Source organism: Ranitomeya imitator, chromosome 6 (assembly GCF_032444005.1).
Source record: "Ranitomeya imitator isolate aRanImi1 chromosome 6, aRanImi1.pri, whole genome shotgun sequence".
NCBI lineage: Eukaryota > Metazoa > Chordata > Amphibia > Anura > Dendrobatidae > Ranitomeya > Ranitomeya imitator.
This window is the reverse complement of record NC_091287.1, coordinates 476352798-476370274: the sequence shown is the minus strand read 5'-3', so window position 1 is coordinate 476370274 and position 17477 is coordinate 476352798. Positions and strand designations below refer to the sequence as shown.

The 17477-nt window shown below is 40.9% G+C and overlaps 1 protein-coding gene across 1 annotated transcript in view; it reads right to left on the bottom strand.

Moving 5' to 3' along the window:
• Nucleotides 1–4341: 4341 nt before the first annotated feature.
• LOC138641478 (carbonic anhydrase 13-like) overlaps nucleotides 4342–17477 on the bottom strand; it is a 53285-nt gene continuing 40149 nt past the window's right edge. The window contains exons 4-7 of the mRNA XM_069728976.1: nucleotides 14469–14564; nucleotides 12320–12382; nucleotides 6924–7079; nucleotides 4342–4737 (exon numbers count right to left, since the gene is read on the bottom strand). Of these exons, the coding sequence (XP_069585077.1) occupies nucleotides 4612–4737; nucleotides 6924–7079; nucleotides 12320–12382; nucleotides 14469–14564 (441 nt within the window). The 3' untranslated portion in view covers nucleotides 4342–4611. The remainder of the gene's footprint in view (nucleotides 4738–6923; nucleotides 7080–12319; nucleotides 12383–14468; nucleotides 14565–17477) is intronic.

Genomic DNA, 17477 nt, shown 5'->3' with positions numbered 1-17477 from the left:
AAACTTCACCCAGCGTGAAGGAAGCGATCCTGTTGCGTCACAGGACCGCGGTACCGCACATAGAGCGCGAGCAAGTAGTCAGCGAACTCAACCCCAACTAGGATTGAAGTCCGATTAGACCCTTGCTGGCACAACACCGCAACTGGGTGTGTAAGGAAACTAAATATTAATATTAAGGCACAAGAGTGCATGCGGTGCCGCACTGACGAACGCCACTAACCACCCAGGCTTGGGCAAGGAAAGCACAGAGGAAGTGCACGGCGCCGCACTGGCGGTCACAGCAGCCGGACGCTGCAATGCGTGATTCGTGCTGTAGGACAAGTCGGGCGCTAGATAGCAACCATACACCTTCCGCGAACAGACATTCAATAGGGTAGGGGTATCCAAGGACGACTTGCACTCACAACATACACACATTAACAATTGTACACTAGCGCATGGCCGTGCGGTCATGCGCAGTTTATATAGCTGCAGCACAGGAAGTGGCCACAGAAACTTTGCCCTTCCAAGACCTGCCAAGAGGACCAATGGAATGTGCTGCAGAGCCTGAGCACATGACCCTCGATCTCCAACGGGAGATCTTGCCCTGGGCATGCTCAGTGTGTGCAGACAAGGACTTAGTCCCAGAGAAGTCCGCTCGCTGCTGACCAGCACTGGCTTTAATGGCAGAAGCTGAAGAAACAGCAGTAACTCTCTGTACAGAGTGAGACTGAGCAAGACGCTGGGACCGACGTCCCTGCTGAGCAGACTCCACTGCGGCTGGATAAGAATGGGAGACTGCAGCGGAGATGGCTCGAGATTCCCCCTGTGCAGAAGCGGGAACTCGAGACCTAACACCTGTGATAATAAATAGTAATAGTACATATAAATAACAGTGGGTACTTAGTTAACACAATTTTGATTTAAAAAATGTACAAACCATAACACCGCGACAAGATGTACCCAAAAGGTCTGATCCTATTCTGTATTAAAACTTCACCGTGTGTCAGCCGACCTCAATATAAGACAGAGCAGGACAAACAGCAACGATACCCTCCTTTTTGAGTAAGGCATTTCATCTTTATAGCTTCCCTTGGGCAGGGTCTGAACAGTCAGGTCTGCATTCTGCTTTAAACTGTCACTGTGGGTATGGAAAGTATTCAGACCCCTTTAAATTTTTCACTCTTTCTTTCATTGCAGCCATTTGTAAAGTCAAAAAAGTTCATTTTTTTCACATTAATGTACACTCTGCACCCTATCTTGACTGAAAAAAACAGAAATGTAGAAATTAAAAAAAAAATGTATTAAAAAAAAAACAACAAAATATCACATAGTCATAAGTATTGAGACCCTTTGCTCATATTTAAGTCACATGCTGTCCATTTCCTTGTGATCCTCCTTGAGATGGTTCTACTCCTTCATTGGAGTCCAGCTGTGTTTAATTAAACTGATAGGACTTGATTTGGAAAGGCACACCTGTCAATATAAGACCTCACAGCTCACAGTGCATGTTAGACCAAATGAGAATCATGAGGTCAAAGGAACTGGCCAAGGAGCTCAGAGACTGAATTGTGGCAAGGCACAGATCTGGCCAAGGTTACAAAAGAATTTCTGTAGTACTCAAGGTTCCTAAGAGCATAGTGGCCTCCACAATCCTTAAATGGAAGAAGTTTGGGACCACTAGAAGTCTTCCTAGACCTGGACATCCAGCCAAACTCAACACTCATGGGAGAAGAGCCTTGGTGAGAGAGGTAAAGATGAATCCCAAGATCACTGGGGCTGAGCTCCAGAGATGCAGTAGGGAGATGGAAGAAAGTTCCGCAAAGTAAACTATTACTGCAGCCCTCCACCAGTCGGGCCTTTATGACAGAGTGGTTCGACGGAAGCCTCTCCTCAGTGCAAGCTGAATAAAACTTGGTATACAAACGGATGAAATTAACCCTGCTGTTCTGTTGGTCAAAAATGACCGACTTTGAACTTCAATATTCTTTAAAATATTCAAGATGCGGCTCTGAAACCCGTAGCCGACCGACCCATCCTCATTTAAGTCAATCAACCACAAGTTTCAGAACCGCATCTTGAACACCCCAAAAAATACCAAAGTTCAAAATAGGTCTCCCCAGACCGAACAGAACAGCAGGGTTAAAGTCATTTTAATTTGGTCCAAAGAGTGGTACAACTCCATACAACTCAGTACAAATGATGTAGACGTTTTGGTCGTACAACAACGACCTTCATCAGTGTCTCGACTACTTTAGTATTTGTGTACGTCTGATATAAGAAAATATAGGCCCGTCGGCGTCCTGGGGCTAGTAAATCTAGGATTCAGAGTGATGCTTATTAAGTAAGCTGTTATGATAAGTCAGCATGTAGTAAAAAATCTCTTACAGGACCACCATTTGTCACGTGACGTCTCCTCAGTGCAAGACATATGAAATCCCACATAGAGTTTGCTTAAAAACACATGAAGGACTCCCAGACTATGAGAAATAAGATTCTCTGGTCTGATGAGATGAAGATAGACCTTTTTGGTGATAATTCTTAGCGGTATGTGTGGAGAAAACCAGGCACTGCTCATCACCTGCCCAATATAATCCCAACAGTGAATCATGGTGGTGGCAGCATCATGCTATGGGGGTGTTTCTCAGCTGCAGGGACAGGATGACTGGTTGCCATTAAAGGAAACATGAATGCGGCCAAGTACAGAGATATCCTGGATTGAAAACCTATTCCAGAGTGCTCTGGACCTCAGACTTGGCTGAAGGTTCACCACAAATGAGTGGCTTCAGAACAACAATGTGACCATTCTTGACTGGTCCAGCCAGAGCCCTGACCTAAACCCAATTGAGCATCTCTGGAGAGACCTGAAAATGGCTGTCCACCAGCGTTCACCATCCAATCTGACAGAACTGGAGAGGATCTGCAAGGAAGATTGGCAGAGGATCCCCAAATCCAGGTGTGGAAAACTTGTTGCATCATTCCCAAGAAGACTCAGGGTATGTGCACACGTCAGGATTTCTTGCAGAAATTTTCCTGACAAAGACCGGACATTTCTGACAAAAATCCGCATGCGTTTTTACCGCGTTTTTCACGCGTTTTTGGTGCGTTTTTTCCCAAATGCATAGAATTGAGGGAAAAACGCAGAAAATCCGCAAAAATAATGAACATGCTCATTTTTTTACCGCGATGCGTTTTTTTCACGGAAAAAACGCATCCATGTGCACAAAACATGCAGAATGTATTCTAAATGATAGAATGCATAATGTATGCGTTTTAATGAGTTTTTATAGCAAAAAAATCGCGAAAAAACCTGAAAGTGTGCACATAGCCACTCATAGCTGTACTAGCTCAAATGGGGGCTTCTACTCAATACTGAGCAAAGGGTCTGAATACGTATGTCCATGTGATATTTCAGCTTTTCTTTTTTTTAATAAATTTGCAAAAATTTCTACATTTCTGTTTTTTTTCAGTCAAGGTGGGGTGCACAGTGTACCTTTGATGAGAAAAAAATGAACTTTTTTGAATTTCATTATTTACTGACAAAAATGAGGAGAGCAGAGAGGTCTTCTTTAATTTCAGAATAATGGACGCCTACATATGATACACACTGTAATATATAGAAGGATCTGTATTAATTTCTCCTGGAAAATCATCCACCCACCACTATCAGGCACCCACAATGGTTTCCTAATTTAATCATGGATTTATCATCCCATAGGTCGGTTTCTTTCCAATTGTTCAAATTTGAAACAGTTGTGATTTGATTCAGGTGAATTGTCCAAAATTATTTCTGCCATTTTACACATTGTAGAAGATTACATAATCCAGTGGAGGCTTACATGATCTTGGGTGCGACTGGACGCTTCCCCATAATGTATTGCAGCTTTCAATTCAAATGGTATAGCACTGTCAAACAGAGGGGATTATCAAGGCCAAATCAGTGTGACAGCAGTCATTTTATGGTGAATCTGGACAGTGGATGGACGTCACATCTCACTGCTTAGCAATAGAGATATGGAAAGAAAACTATAAAACAACAATCAAATTCTACCAATACAATGTTGATTGAATATTTGTGAACTGATCAGAGTTTTCATATTTCTGAACAAAGTTGACCTAAAATTACATCAGATTTTCACATTATCATTAGAAGTAGTTAAAGAGGATAATATAGAAAAAAATAGGCAAAAAATATTAGACTGTTGTTTTTTTTCAGTGAGGAAATAAAACATGTCTGTGAGGGGAAAAATTATGTGAATATTATCGGGCTGGAAAAGGTTACAAAACTATCTTACCAATCTAAGGGTGGTCCTACAAAGTAATGACTCAAGGGTGTTGAATACAAATGCACATCACAATTTTCAGATTTATATTTTTTTAATATTTAGAAAACCATATATCATTTCTTTTACTCTTCGTAAATATGTGTTACTTAGTGTTGGTTTATCACATAAAATCCCAGTAAAATATATTGACTATTTATAATGATATCAATGTAAAATCTACATTTATTAGTTTTAAACTTTTTTTGAAGCCTTTGAACATGTGTACACTGTGCACAATTATATACATATAGTACTGTCCTGACAGTGCATAATGCCATTCAGATGCAGCCCTGTAATGGAAGTTTTTTTATAAGAATGATGCTCTGACTTTCCTCCCTTTTAGTGGCTGGATTGGACGGTGATTGGTTTCTATACAGCAAGGCTCTATTCCGTCTGCTTCAGTGGTTGAGAAAAGGCTGCGGAACCGCGATAACTGAAAAAAGAATTTGGTAAGTATCATTCTATAACGTAAACTCATTTTATCAAAAGCTACCTGACACTAGGAACTAATAACTGACTTGAATATGGGGCAGATGTTCAGTACATGGCCGCGGCCACTATTCCGCTCGTTGAGCCGTGCTGTGCAGCTCATCAACCCAACACATCCGGCCACCGCCGACACCAGGAACAACTAGGGGTCCTGGGTGTCAGATGTCCTAAGGATAGGCCATCCATATAAAATCCCGGACAACCAATTTAAATTCCCACTATTTGACTTTTAGGTACAAAATTCTTTGTTGATTAATTTCATAAAAAACCTTCGGATGAATTGGTGTTCCATTTCTTACAAAGAGATGCAAATTCCCTACATAGGCATAATCATAGTTAAAAAACAAAAATTTGGATTCTGGAAGCCCCGATTTACAGATTTTTTTTACTGAGCATAATGGAGGCACATGTAATAAGCTCTTAAATCCCATCTAGATCTTGCAACAAGCAGCCAGACTTTTATCACTTTAAGTGCTCGCTTACACAAGCATATAACACGACCGCGTGCTATCCAGACTAATGTTATGCTATGGGGCAGTGCCGACTAGCGATATTTTTTCTTAGGCCGCTGCGGCATGAAAAAAAATTGCAGCATGCTGCAAGTGCATCCCATAATTGAAAATACAAAATATTCCATTAGGGGAACTAACACGTGTGAGAAGGAATACTTCCTCGGATATCAAATTTAAAAATGAATTGATTCAAGTCAATAAAGACGAAAAAAAGTGGCTATTCACAATGGATGGTGGACTGAGTGAACAATTCGATCGCTAATAAAAACAGACAGGACATGTTGAAAGAAAAATCAACAGGAAAATCACACCAAGATCATATTGCGTTTGTAACACAATATAGTCCACAATTTATGGAAATCAAGAATATTATACAAAATATATTCCCATATTACATCAAAACGATATGTTTAAAAATGTATTGTCTCAGCCTACTAGATTTTCAGCCAAGAGAGCACCATCTCTAGGAGATATTTTGTCCCCAAGTTTATGTAATAACAATAATGTGGGGAATGAGAAAACTTGTATATGTTACAATCATGCCAAGAATACTACGGAATTCAACTCCACAATTACCAATAAATCATAAAATGTTAAGAAATTTATAAATTGCAACAGCACTTATGTAGTATATTTATTAACTTAACTAACTCCTATATGTGGGATGTACCACTAATCAATTGAAAGTCAGGATTAGACGCCATCTATCTGACGCAGCTAATGTTAAGATGGTAAAATGCTCAGCAGCTTCAAGACATTTTTCATTACACCATAATGGGGACACCACTATGTGCAGGGTTATGGGAATAGAAAAGGTTTCTAAACCCTGTAGAGGAGTTGACCACCATAGAAAACTTTTAAATAGGGAATCGTGGTGGATCTATGTGTTGAAAACAAGAGCACCTTTGGGGATGAATATTAAACAGGATTTGACATATGATTATACAAAAATTTCTACATTTTTTTGCAGCCTTCAAAAAGAAAAGAAGAGAAAAAAAGGAAAAAAAAGAAAGAATGGTAGGATTTTTCTTTCATATGTCTATCATGTATATGTGCGTTTTATTGTGTTATTTTAATTAGTTTATATTGTGAGTTAATTAAATGATGGATGTTTATCAACAAGTGAAGAATACTATTAGTGATTACGTGGCAACAATCACATGACAAGGATAGGATGTGGTATATAAGGTTGTTTTTTTGTTCAAGATGCTGTGCAAGGATTAAGAACCACTAGGTTCGAAACGCGTCTGCCCATAGAACTCTTCCCACATTGGGGGCTTGTGACTTTTATGCTGAATGGATATTTTAAAGAATGTTCCTAATAAAATTTGAAAGTTTTTAACAGACTACCTGAGCTGGTTTACCTATTGGATTGATTGATTTTCCTGCTGCACTGCATTTTTTCAAACACATTCAATTATGGAAATTATTATTTTGCCAAGATCTATTGTTTAAAATGAACTTCGTTCATGGGAGCACCCCTTAAAATGTACAGTGGGCATGACCTGTCATTAAAATGCAGCAAAAAACCCCGTACATGCTGCGTGGGAACATGGGCTTATATACATTTCATGTCTCCCACCCTTTCCAAACTTTCTGATAGAGAATTTATTCATACCTGTCTGGAGCTGACAGTTATTGGTTCTTTTAATACAATCCATGTTACACTTTCTAAAAGTGGGGGAACAGTAATTGATCCTTGGTAAGTCCAGAATTCCTTGCAGCCAGGGAGTAGACAAGATGGATCAAAGTTTGTAAAGGATGACTGTTCATCCTAAAATGAAAATTAGACATTTTAGCACATCTATCCATTCAGATATTAGGACAACTGGCAAATAAAATCCATATGAGCATAACATAAAATTGTAACCAATTATTCTTGTAAATTTGTCAAACCCAAATTAGATGAAACAATTCTTGTACTTCCACTCATTTGCTAATTATGATGGCAATATTTTTACAAGATCCTAATGGCCATTTGTATTCTACAAAACTGGACACCAAACCTAAAGGAAACAAGCAAAAATGATCTTCACAGATTGGTCTGATATTTCCATTGAAGGGATCTGTTAACACCATTGATTTCCAGAACAAATAACTTGTGGTGCTCAACAAAAAGAAATAACTCCTCAGGAGAAAATAGGACCTACCCGAGACCTAATATACCGGAAGTCTGGAAAAAGATGTTCTAGACAAAGCACTATGGACTTGAATGGTCTTTTACTTACAGTGCTGTTATATAGATTTCATGACTCTATAATTTAGTAAATTAGTAAAGATCTTACACTGAGGAACAAAATGGTAAGTAACAATGTTTTGCACTTTTGACTTTCAGGCTCCTTTTCTCACCATACACTACTGCTTCAAACGTGAGACTACCATCATTTTAAAAACAATCATCTTGGCTATCTCATACATAAATTTGACTTGAAAATATCTTGCATATGATTAGTTATGATTCTTGTCATGTCACTCCATTGTTACTGTTTTGCTTCTAAAAACCTACATTTATTTTTTTATTATTCTGTTAGTATTTTGTAAATCCATATTTGGCTTTCCACACTGCCTGAATCCTTCTGGGCATGCTTTCGATCAGATTCAAGCATGTCTCTACCAAAATCTGATCCCAAAGTTGGTGCATACTGGTCAACTCACTTCAGTATGTATACAGCTTTTTATTCAACTCTACCCACAAGTGTTCGATTGGATTGAGGTCTTGGTACTGTGTTGTCCAATCCAGGACCTACACTTCATTGTCATTGAACCATTTCTTAACCAATCTCGACGTATGCTTCGGGTCATTGTCCTGCTGGACCACTATGTCGTCCTTTTCATACCTATAGTACTCAAGTGTATTAAGTAACTCATCTTGTAGGATACTCACATATAGCTCAGCATTGAGATTACCATCGATCTTGACAGTTCCTTCAATTTCTCAATCTGTTAGCCCCTTTTTCCCCTTGTTTTTCCAGACCCATTTGCACTTATCAAAGCCTAGTCTATTGACTTTCATTACATGACTCCAAATCACCCGTTTCCAATCATCTACTATCCACTTTTCACACTTTTTTGAAAACTCAAGCCGACGCATCTTATTATAAAATTGAAGTCGGGGCTTCTTCACCATTTTTCAGGCCATCATTCCTGACTTGTGTAATCTGCGTCGCACAGTGCTTGGACATCTGAGATCTCACTATATGAGCCACCTCCACTGCCGTGTTTGTCGCATTAGAACTGATAGACCTTGTGGTGAACAGACTTGTTGACTCCAATATTTTAACCGAATGTCCATCTCTAGACTTTTGAATGGAAGAACGGAGTTCGTTTTGTATTCTTTCAACTGTCATAGCACTTACATGATGCAGTTTGGCAATTTTCTGGGCCGAGAGACCTCTATCAATGAGCTGGGTGTCTGCTGTTTATTTTTTCTTGGGAAATCTTCTTCATGGCTGCTCCTCAATTGGAACCAGTAACCTTTCATTTGGGAATCAACATAATAGCACAATGAACTGCTAGTTAATATGAGAACAGGTTGTAATTTGTAGTATACAGGAAGAAAAATATTTTTCCACCACCAGGAGCGAAAGAGTAACAATGCAGTGACATGGCAAGAAACTACATGACTAATCATATGCTAAATAGCTGCAAATCAAATTTATGTCTGAAATAGCCAAGATGATTGTCTATAAAATGATGATAGTCTCACGTTGAATCAGTAGTGAATGGTGAGATATGGAGCCTGAAAGTCAAAAGTTCAAAACATTGTTAATCCTTTGCTCGTCAGTGTAATCAATGGTAACTACTACTGTAATTTTCATTGAAATGTTTGTTGACTACTTTAAAATGGATTTATCATTTTAAACTTACTACCTACATTTACTAGTACTTATTTTTTCTCTGAAATCATATTTTTTATACTATAGCGTCTTACATTTATTTTTGTCAGAGCAACCATGAACTGTAACTGCACTAAGCTCATTACATAAAGCATCAGAACAATGTGCAGTATATAAACATGATACAACTACTAAGCACAGTAAATATAAAGTACAGTACCAGAACCAAGCCCATAACATACACTACCACAACCAGGCTCATTATATAGTTAATGAATGAGAACCAGGCTTGGTACATAAATACAGTATGAGAATTAAACTTAATACACTAATAATACTATAGTTGTAGAAAAAGATATGGACCACACATCCAATACTTATACTTTGATCTATTGCAGCTAAGCAAAAAGTTACAAAACTAAACACAGGGGTTAATATTCTGATCAAACTGTATGAAGCCCAATGCCACGTCTTAACCTTATAGGTGTTACACCATGCGGTTAACACTTCCAAAAAACAGCCATATCAGATTAATGTATATGTAAAGGCTCACCAGGTAAGTTGGAGCCGCTAACCCGGTAAACCCCAGGTGCTGGTGGGCACATGGACCCCATGCGTCCTACCAAACAAGGAACACTAGAGTTTTAATCCCAAGATATAGATGTGTGTGTCAATGGGCCTTAAAGAAGCACTCCTCCTTCTCCCATCAAAGTTTTTATCCTCTTAATTTATTGCAATCATTATACTATATAGTATTGTGCACTGTCTTCTCTGCTCTATTTAGTCAGGAGAAAAAACTGGGGAGAAAACATTGTAAATAAGGTTTCATCTGATGATAGATTGTATAGAGGTGCTTGCTCACCTGATGGTGTTGCAATTGCAAAAATTTCTAAGCATATGCCAGCTGCTGCAGAAGATAAGCTTTATGGAGATAATTGGTTTTTCTTGCACTGCGGGTGAAATTCCACGAACAGACTTGGGAGATAAAGATGAATAAAGCTTGATTTTACTTTTGCAGTTTATTAAATCTATGTGTTTACAAATTATATAACTACAATGTCACGCTGTTCTGTCTGTATCTAGTTTTCAGCACGACAATGCATGTCTTTGCTTTAACCCTTTGCTCCTTTCCCCCTAATTTGAGCTGGGATACTGTTGGCTGTTACCTGTATGGAGCCTTCTCAGTTCCCTGCTCTGCTGCGCAGTCGTACATGGGTGGTTAGGTCTTTGCCCTGCTGCATGACCATCCACATGTGCGGTCCCTGGATGCCACTGTAGAAGTTGTCCGCGGGTTGTGAGGTCATTTGCAGCTGGTGCATGACTTTCCACGTGTGTCAGTGCGTGCAGTCACAGCCTGGTGCCCTGATCTTCAGTTCCTGCACTGCTTGTGCTATAATGGTTTCTGTTTGTGCTTAGGGCTTGCGCGGCCACACCTCCTCTGCTTTTATCAGGGTTAGGGTGTGTACTTGAAATGCTGTCCCCAGCCAATTGCTGAGGGGCGATATAAAGTTCCCCTGCCCTATGGGCGGGGCCTGAGCTACTCACAAAGCTCCTGAACTTTGCTATGTGTGTTTGTGTTCCTGCACCTCTCATGTCTATGTTTTGGTACCAAAGTCCTTGCCTTGATTCCTGTTTTGTCCTGTTCTGGTGCCTGTCCTGGAGGCGGTATATCGAGGCCCGAATCCTGTACCTGTCCTGTACCTGAACCTGTCTGAACTGTGCCTGCTGTGATTATGTTCCTGGAATCCCTTTGCATCTGGAGTCTCACACCCAGTGACTTTGAGTCTCATGTAACTGGTGTTTCTGCTGAGCATCTACTACACTGTGCTCTGACTACCGTGCGGTGCGAACCCCGTCTGGCCCAGGTCCAGTACAGCAGTGCTCGCACCATCACGCTTGAGTTCCTTCCTAGGTCCAATGCCCGGAGCCTGACGACTGCAGTCTGAAACCTGATGACCGCTGCCTGGAGCTTGGAGCCTGATGACTGGTGGTGCCTCTAGGTCGTGTCGGATGTCCAGAACTGAACGACTCCTGTCTGATGTCTATCCGGTATTCCTGATGCCCTGCCTGTATCCTGATGTCCTTCCTGTATACTGATGTCCTGATGTCCTGTCTGTACCCTGATGTCTTGCCTGAGTCCTGATGACCTTGTTTACCCTGATGTCCTGCCTGTGTCCTGATGTCCCGCCTATATGTGCCTCAGTGATCCGTTGGTGCCTTGGGGTCCACTGGGTGATACCCTTCTGGAGGTCTGGAATCGGGAGCCTGACATCATTATGTTTTGTTTATATACTGTGTGACTTTACTTTAGTAAACTTTACTTTCTCTATACCTGAAGTTGTGTGGTGTAATCAAGTCCTACGTGTCTCTGTCCTTGTCCACATGCTCAGCTGCCACAGAGCCCCGGTCTCTGCCCTCCCCTAGTCCCCTTGATGTAATAAACTGCAAAAATAAAAACAGCCTTTATTCTTCTTTATCTCCTGAGTCCATTCATGGGATTTCACCAGCAGCGCAAGGAAAACAGCTTATCTCCAAACTGCTTCTCTGCTCTATGTAAAAATAGGAAGTCTCTTGTCCTTACAAAAATGATTCCCCTCTTCAATTCCTGGCCCATCTGCTCCCACCACCCCATACCAGGGACTTTGCAATGACTCATGACTTGTGCAGAGAAAATTGACCTCCTGTTTCTGCATAGAGCTTAGAAGAATTCAGCTAGTCAGTTTTTAATCACATGATGTTGAAGACCTAATGGAAAACAGAAAGATTAGCTGGGTCGAAGGTACAAATCAGCAATTGTAAGTACACAGTGCTATATAATATGATTATTACAATATATTAAGAGGACACAAATTTTGATAGGAACGCTTCTTTGAATAGGTCAGTCAAAACAAGGGACTGGCTTTAATTTGCAAAAAGGGAGGGTGTAACTGTCATCAATCTTCTGCAGCATGTCAAATAGCACAGGACATTTAGGCAAATCGAATCGTATATGGTCCATATTTGCCGGGTCCTAAAATTCGACACAAATTTGATTTGCAGAGAGTCAATTTGCTCATTTCTACTGTTTAGGCTTCATGCTAAAATGAATAGTTATCCATAGGCTGATCATTAGTAATCAAGTAGTCAATATATACTGTAATTTACGTTTATAAATTTCATCAAGATTTATGACTGGTACCTTAAAGTTGATGTCATCTAAGGCATTTGTAATTATTTCTAGGTTTTTATTATGTTCTTCAATCTGAAAGGAAAATTAGCTATTATAGTATGTGTTCTATAAATGTTAATGAGATGTTTGGATATTAAAGCTGACCTGTTTTACTGCGACATTTGTATCACACAGAAAAGACGTGATGCTTGGAGATACAACATATATATATTTTCTGGGATTTGGTCACTACTTTGATGCATGAAGATGTATAAAATCTTCCTGGCCGACTGGAGAAAGGTTGAGAGTCCTGTTTTACTCACTTGTATCAATACACCAGCCCCAATTCTTCATTGTTGTTTCTCCTGGAGTAAGCTTTAGTATTTGCACCTCATTCTCTACATATTTAACACTAGTTTTCTTCCTTTTCTGAGTCTTTTTTTTTTTAGTTTTCCTCAACAACTTTGCTTATCGAGATGTCTTACACAGATTCATGAAATGAGAGTTTTACGAAATGTCCCATTTTTTGCGCATATAACTCCAGTCTCTGGCTGGAGTAAAGTTTCAAGAAAAGTTTTGAATTTGGTGCATTTTTACGACTTTTCAAAGCATTTTGCATCTTTTGGTATTGAAAAGTTGCAAACAAAGGTTCATGACAAAAATGAAAAGTTTTTTTAGCAATAAATTCATGAACCACATGCACCAGTTTGTAGAATTTATGGCAAAAATCATCAGCGAAAACCACAAGACAGAAAAAGAAAAGTGATGTCAATAAATCACAAATGATGAATCGGGGCCACCGCGTGGGTCAGTCACTATGGGCTCTATTAATCAAAGCTTTGATGTAGTGGCGTGAAAAGCTTTGAAAAGCTGCATTATTTTTGTGCAACTTGAGGCTGCGCTAAAATAATGCGACTTTTGTCTCACTCATGCCATTTTCTCCCAACTCTGACAAAGTGGTTGGAGCCGGGTAAAGACTGGGGGATGGCAAAATTTATGACAAAGAACGGCATTCGTTATGCCACAAATATTAATCCAGCAGAGATTGGAATAGAAATTGTGGAGAGGAGCACGCCACTTGCCAGATGCTGATGATGAGCCATGTGCCTTATCAAGACTCGGGAGCTTTGGACTCCAGCACATTTCCTCATCAAACTTGACATGAATAATGCCGGTCTTGATGAACTGGGCCCTGTAGGTGGTAGAAGCATGGGTTATGACTATTGAAATCAGGCAGTGAAGTAAAAAACTCAGTTCCAGAGATTTATAAGGTAACTTACAGATTTGATACTTGACAACAGTGATGAAGAAATGGTTCCAAGAACTAGACATAAAAAAGGGGCTTAACAAAGCTTTGCTGACAGGTGGTAGTTTTTTAGGGGTGTTTCAGGCTGTTTTGATGCCATTTCTTGTCGGTCCTGTGGCAGAAACAAAGTGTCCTGCTGTCTAAGGCCGGTTTCACATGTCCGTATATTTCCGGTACCAGAAAAAAACGGTACCGGAGATATCCGTGTCCGTGTGTCCATATGTGTACTGCGTGTGGCACACGTGTGGCAACCGTTTGCCACCCATGTGCTGCATCAGTACCAACCGGACATCCGCCGAGGAAGAAGCGCTACAATAAGCACTGATCCCCGGCGGCTGGTGCTTAAGCCGGCTGTCATCATTCTCCACTGCTTTGCCGGCGAGCAGAGGAGAATGATGAGCGTTATATTAAAGTCTGAACGACAGCAGGTGGGGGCTTTTGAGACTCTTACCCCAATCATCCCACACGTGCTGCCACTAATAGCAGTGACAGTAGTTGCGGGTGATCGGGGTATTCCACAGCCGCCAGCTGCGATTGTTCAGAAATACGGACGTGTGAAAGGGGCCTAAATGGCATCAAAAAGAGGCTTAACAAGGCCACTCCCAGAGATGGGAGTTTTTAGGTGCATTTTGAGTTAAGTACCATTACTGGGCGGTCCTGGAGCTAAGCCTATATTTCCTAAATTTTGCATGGTAATTATTGGTAATTCTGAGCTTTACCTGCCAAATCTATAAATATTAACACAGGATCTACTTGAAAACTAAATTAATAAGATTCATTTAAGGGTCAAAATTTTGAAGAGAGGACTAGTACTTATTAGTATGATAGAAAAAGTTTTCAAAAGTGACAATAAGTTTTTTATTAAACTTCTACCTTTAAAAATATTCCCAAAACAGCTAAACCATCGGGCTTATGAGCAGCTTCCAAAAAGCTTGAATATTTTTCTGCGTTCCAGTGGACGATGTGAAGCTGAAACAAATTGATCAAAGAAGGTAGAATTAATGCTTAATACTTTTGGAAAGAAATAAATAAAAGTATTTCTTATTGGGAAAAAAAGACAGATGATGTTTTCCTAACTTGAGACTATAGCTTCACAATTGCACCATAGTAAGTGGGAAAAGTCTCGTTTCTTTTTATTCTCAGAACAAAAAAGTGCAGATAACATGAGATGTTGCAATAAATAAAAAACACAATCATCATAAATAAAAAGATAGTTCATAAAGCTTTCTCCTAAATAAGCAAAACAATATTATTTAAAACAAAAGAAGTTTAGAGAGCCCAAAATCCTCATGAAATTTTTATCCTGTATAAGATTATTGCTTTTAACTAGAGATGAGCAAATTTTTAAGTATTCGGTTCGGATTCCGATCGCCTGCGAATATTGTATTTGCTCGCTGAACATAGCCGAACGCCATTGGAGTCAATGGGAGTAGAGATGAGCGAAAATGTTTGGAAACGAGCGTCAAACGTAAATTCGGCACAAATTGGGTACCAATATGGCACATTCGGATTCGGCAACCGGTTTCCGAACATATTCGCTCATCTCTACTTTTAACCAACATGTCTTGAGGCTTCAGGTACTTATACCATGTGCTGTTGTCACAAGCGCACAATACGCTTAATAAGAATCATGGTTTTCTTATCTCTCTTTTGTCTACAGAAATTACTTGATTTTAGTGTATGCAAATTGCCTCTCCTGAGAAAAAGAGGACTTAAACTCTATAGCGCCACCTGTTGGAAGTAGCGATCCTACAAGTCACAATCAACTCTTTTACGAGTCGTGCAATATGACTTAGTATAAAAGCCAAATCAGTATCTCAATTCGCAGACACGGTGTTCCGGGCTGTTGGCCCTCGTCCGTGCGAAGCATGAGAACTAATTTGGCTAGGTGAGAGGCTCTGGACTGGGGTCTAAGGGGCATCGTTTCTCCTTATGGAGAGTGACATACCATCTCTGGCTTGTCAAGGTAAGGAGGCTTATTCGCCGTGCAATGCTGATTTTAGTGATCATTCAGTATTTGTGCTGATACAATACTTCTTGGTTTCAGCAGCACAGAGAGACACCTGCTGTGCACTTTCTGTACAATGCTAGTTAAAGGGTTTTTTAAAACCCCATTCACATGCTGACACAATGAGTGCATTCTGTGGATTTTCTAATGTGCAGCAGGCTAATTCTTCTGTGCATTTTCACCTTGGATTTTAGAGAAGCCCTCCCATGAACTTAATTTTTCACAAAATCTATGAATATGTGCATGTAGCGTAGTGTCAGTGTGTTAAAATTCTCACCGACTGCCACCTTCTCCGGGATCTAGAGCCATTTATATCCAATCTTCTCAATGATATCACCTTTCTTCAGACTCTGCGTGATCTGGAAGAGGCTTTCATAATGTTTGGGCAAGTGCAGACGGTCATAGATTCTGTCAACCGAGAGAATCGGACCGATTATGCAAATGGCACTCTGATCAGACTCTGGGGGTCTCACATGAGAGAATCGCAGCAGAGGTGCATAGCAGATGAAGACATTAATTTCTCCTTTGTCTCTGTACGAGTACATTGGACTGCACTCGTATAACATCTGTTCGCATTTTGATGTCTTATATGCACCTATTATAACGCCGGCATCCCTGCATACTACTCTTCTCCCCCGACAGGGACGATGGTTTACTTGATGCTGCGACACCCATCCCACACGTCTTCCTCCTTCTTCTCCGGCTGCTGCCCAGGGTCTGCGCATAACGTGCAGATCCCTAGACACTGTGCTTAGAGCCCGAATGCGCACGCTCACTCCTTCTTAAAGGGGCAGCGCACTGTTCTAAAGTTTCCCCAGCCTATGGCTGGGAGACACTTAGTATTTAAAGCACCTCCACCTGAATGGAGGTGCCTGAGCAATGTGTATTGTAGTCCCTAACACACTTGCTTGTTGTCAGGTACACAGTACCTTCCAGTCAGTCTACATGTCCTGTACCTGTCTGCCTGTACTTGCCTTGTCTCTCTGTATTTCAGCCGTGACCAGCCTGCACCTACAGTGCCTATCTGTATACCAGCCGGACCAGCCTGCACCTGCCAGTGCTTTTCTGTACACCAGCTGAACCAGTCTGCACCTGCCAGTGCTTATCTGTATACCAGCCATACCAGGTCGCACCTGCCTATGCTTATTTGTATACCAGCCATACCGGGTCGCACCTGCCTGTGCCTATCTGTATACCAGCCGTACCCGCCAGCATCTGTGGTTCCTGTGTTCCTGCCTGTATCAGCTGTACTCTCCTACCGAGCCTTCCAGCTACTTGTTCCTTGGGGTCAGCTTCCGTGTGTCTGAGGTCTTTCTGGGAGTTTCACCTTGTGTCCATCGGGAGCCAAGCCTAACCCCACCATCAGGTGCTCTATGGAAGAATCAGGTGCCCACCTAGTCACACCCTCCAGACTCTCCTTGGACCATTGCACAGTGGTTCCACCATTCCCGTTATACCTATAGACTTGTATAGGTGTGCATGATCTGATTATCGGATGCACTCGCAGCATGCTGTGATTGTTTTCTCATGTGAAAAAAAACCCACAGCTCTGCACTGCGATGTCTGTTGTGAATTCTGTGGTCAAGCTCCCTCCTGTGGTCATGAGTGGTACTTCGGCTGGTTCTGTCCATGAGCTTCCTTTGGTGGATGTGAGTGGGGCTGCGGCTTCTGAGTTTCCTTCCTCAGGTGACGAGGTTAAGTCGTTAGGTGCTGCTCTATTTAACTCCACCTAGTTCTTTGTTCCTGGCCTCCAGTCAATGTTCCAGTATTGGTCCTGCTCTCTCCTGGATCGTTCTTGTGGCCTGTCTGCCCTGCATAAGCTAAGTTCTGCTTGTGTTACTTTTGTTTGCTATTTTTTCTGTCCAGCTTGCTAT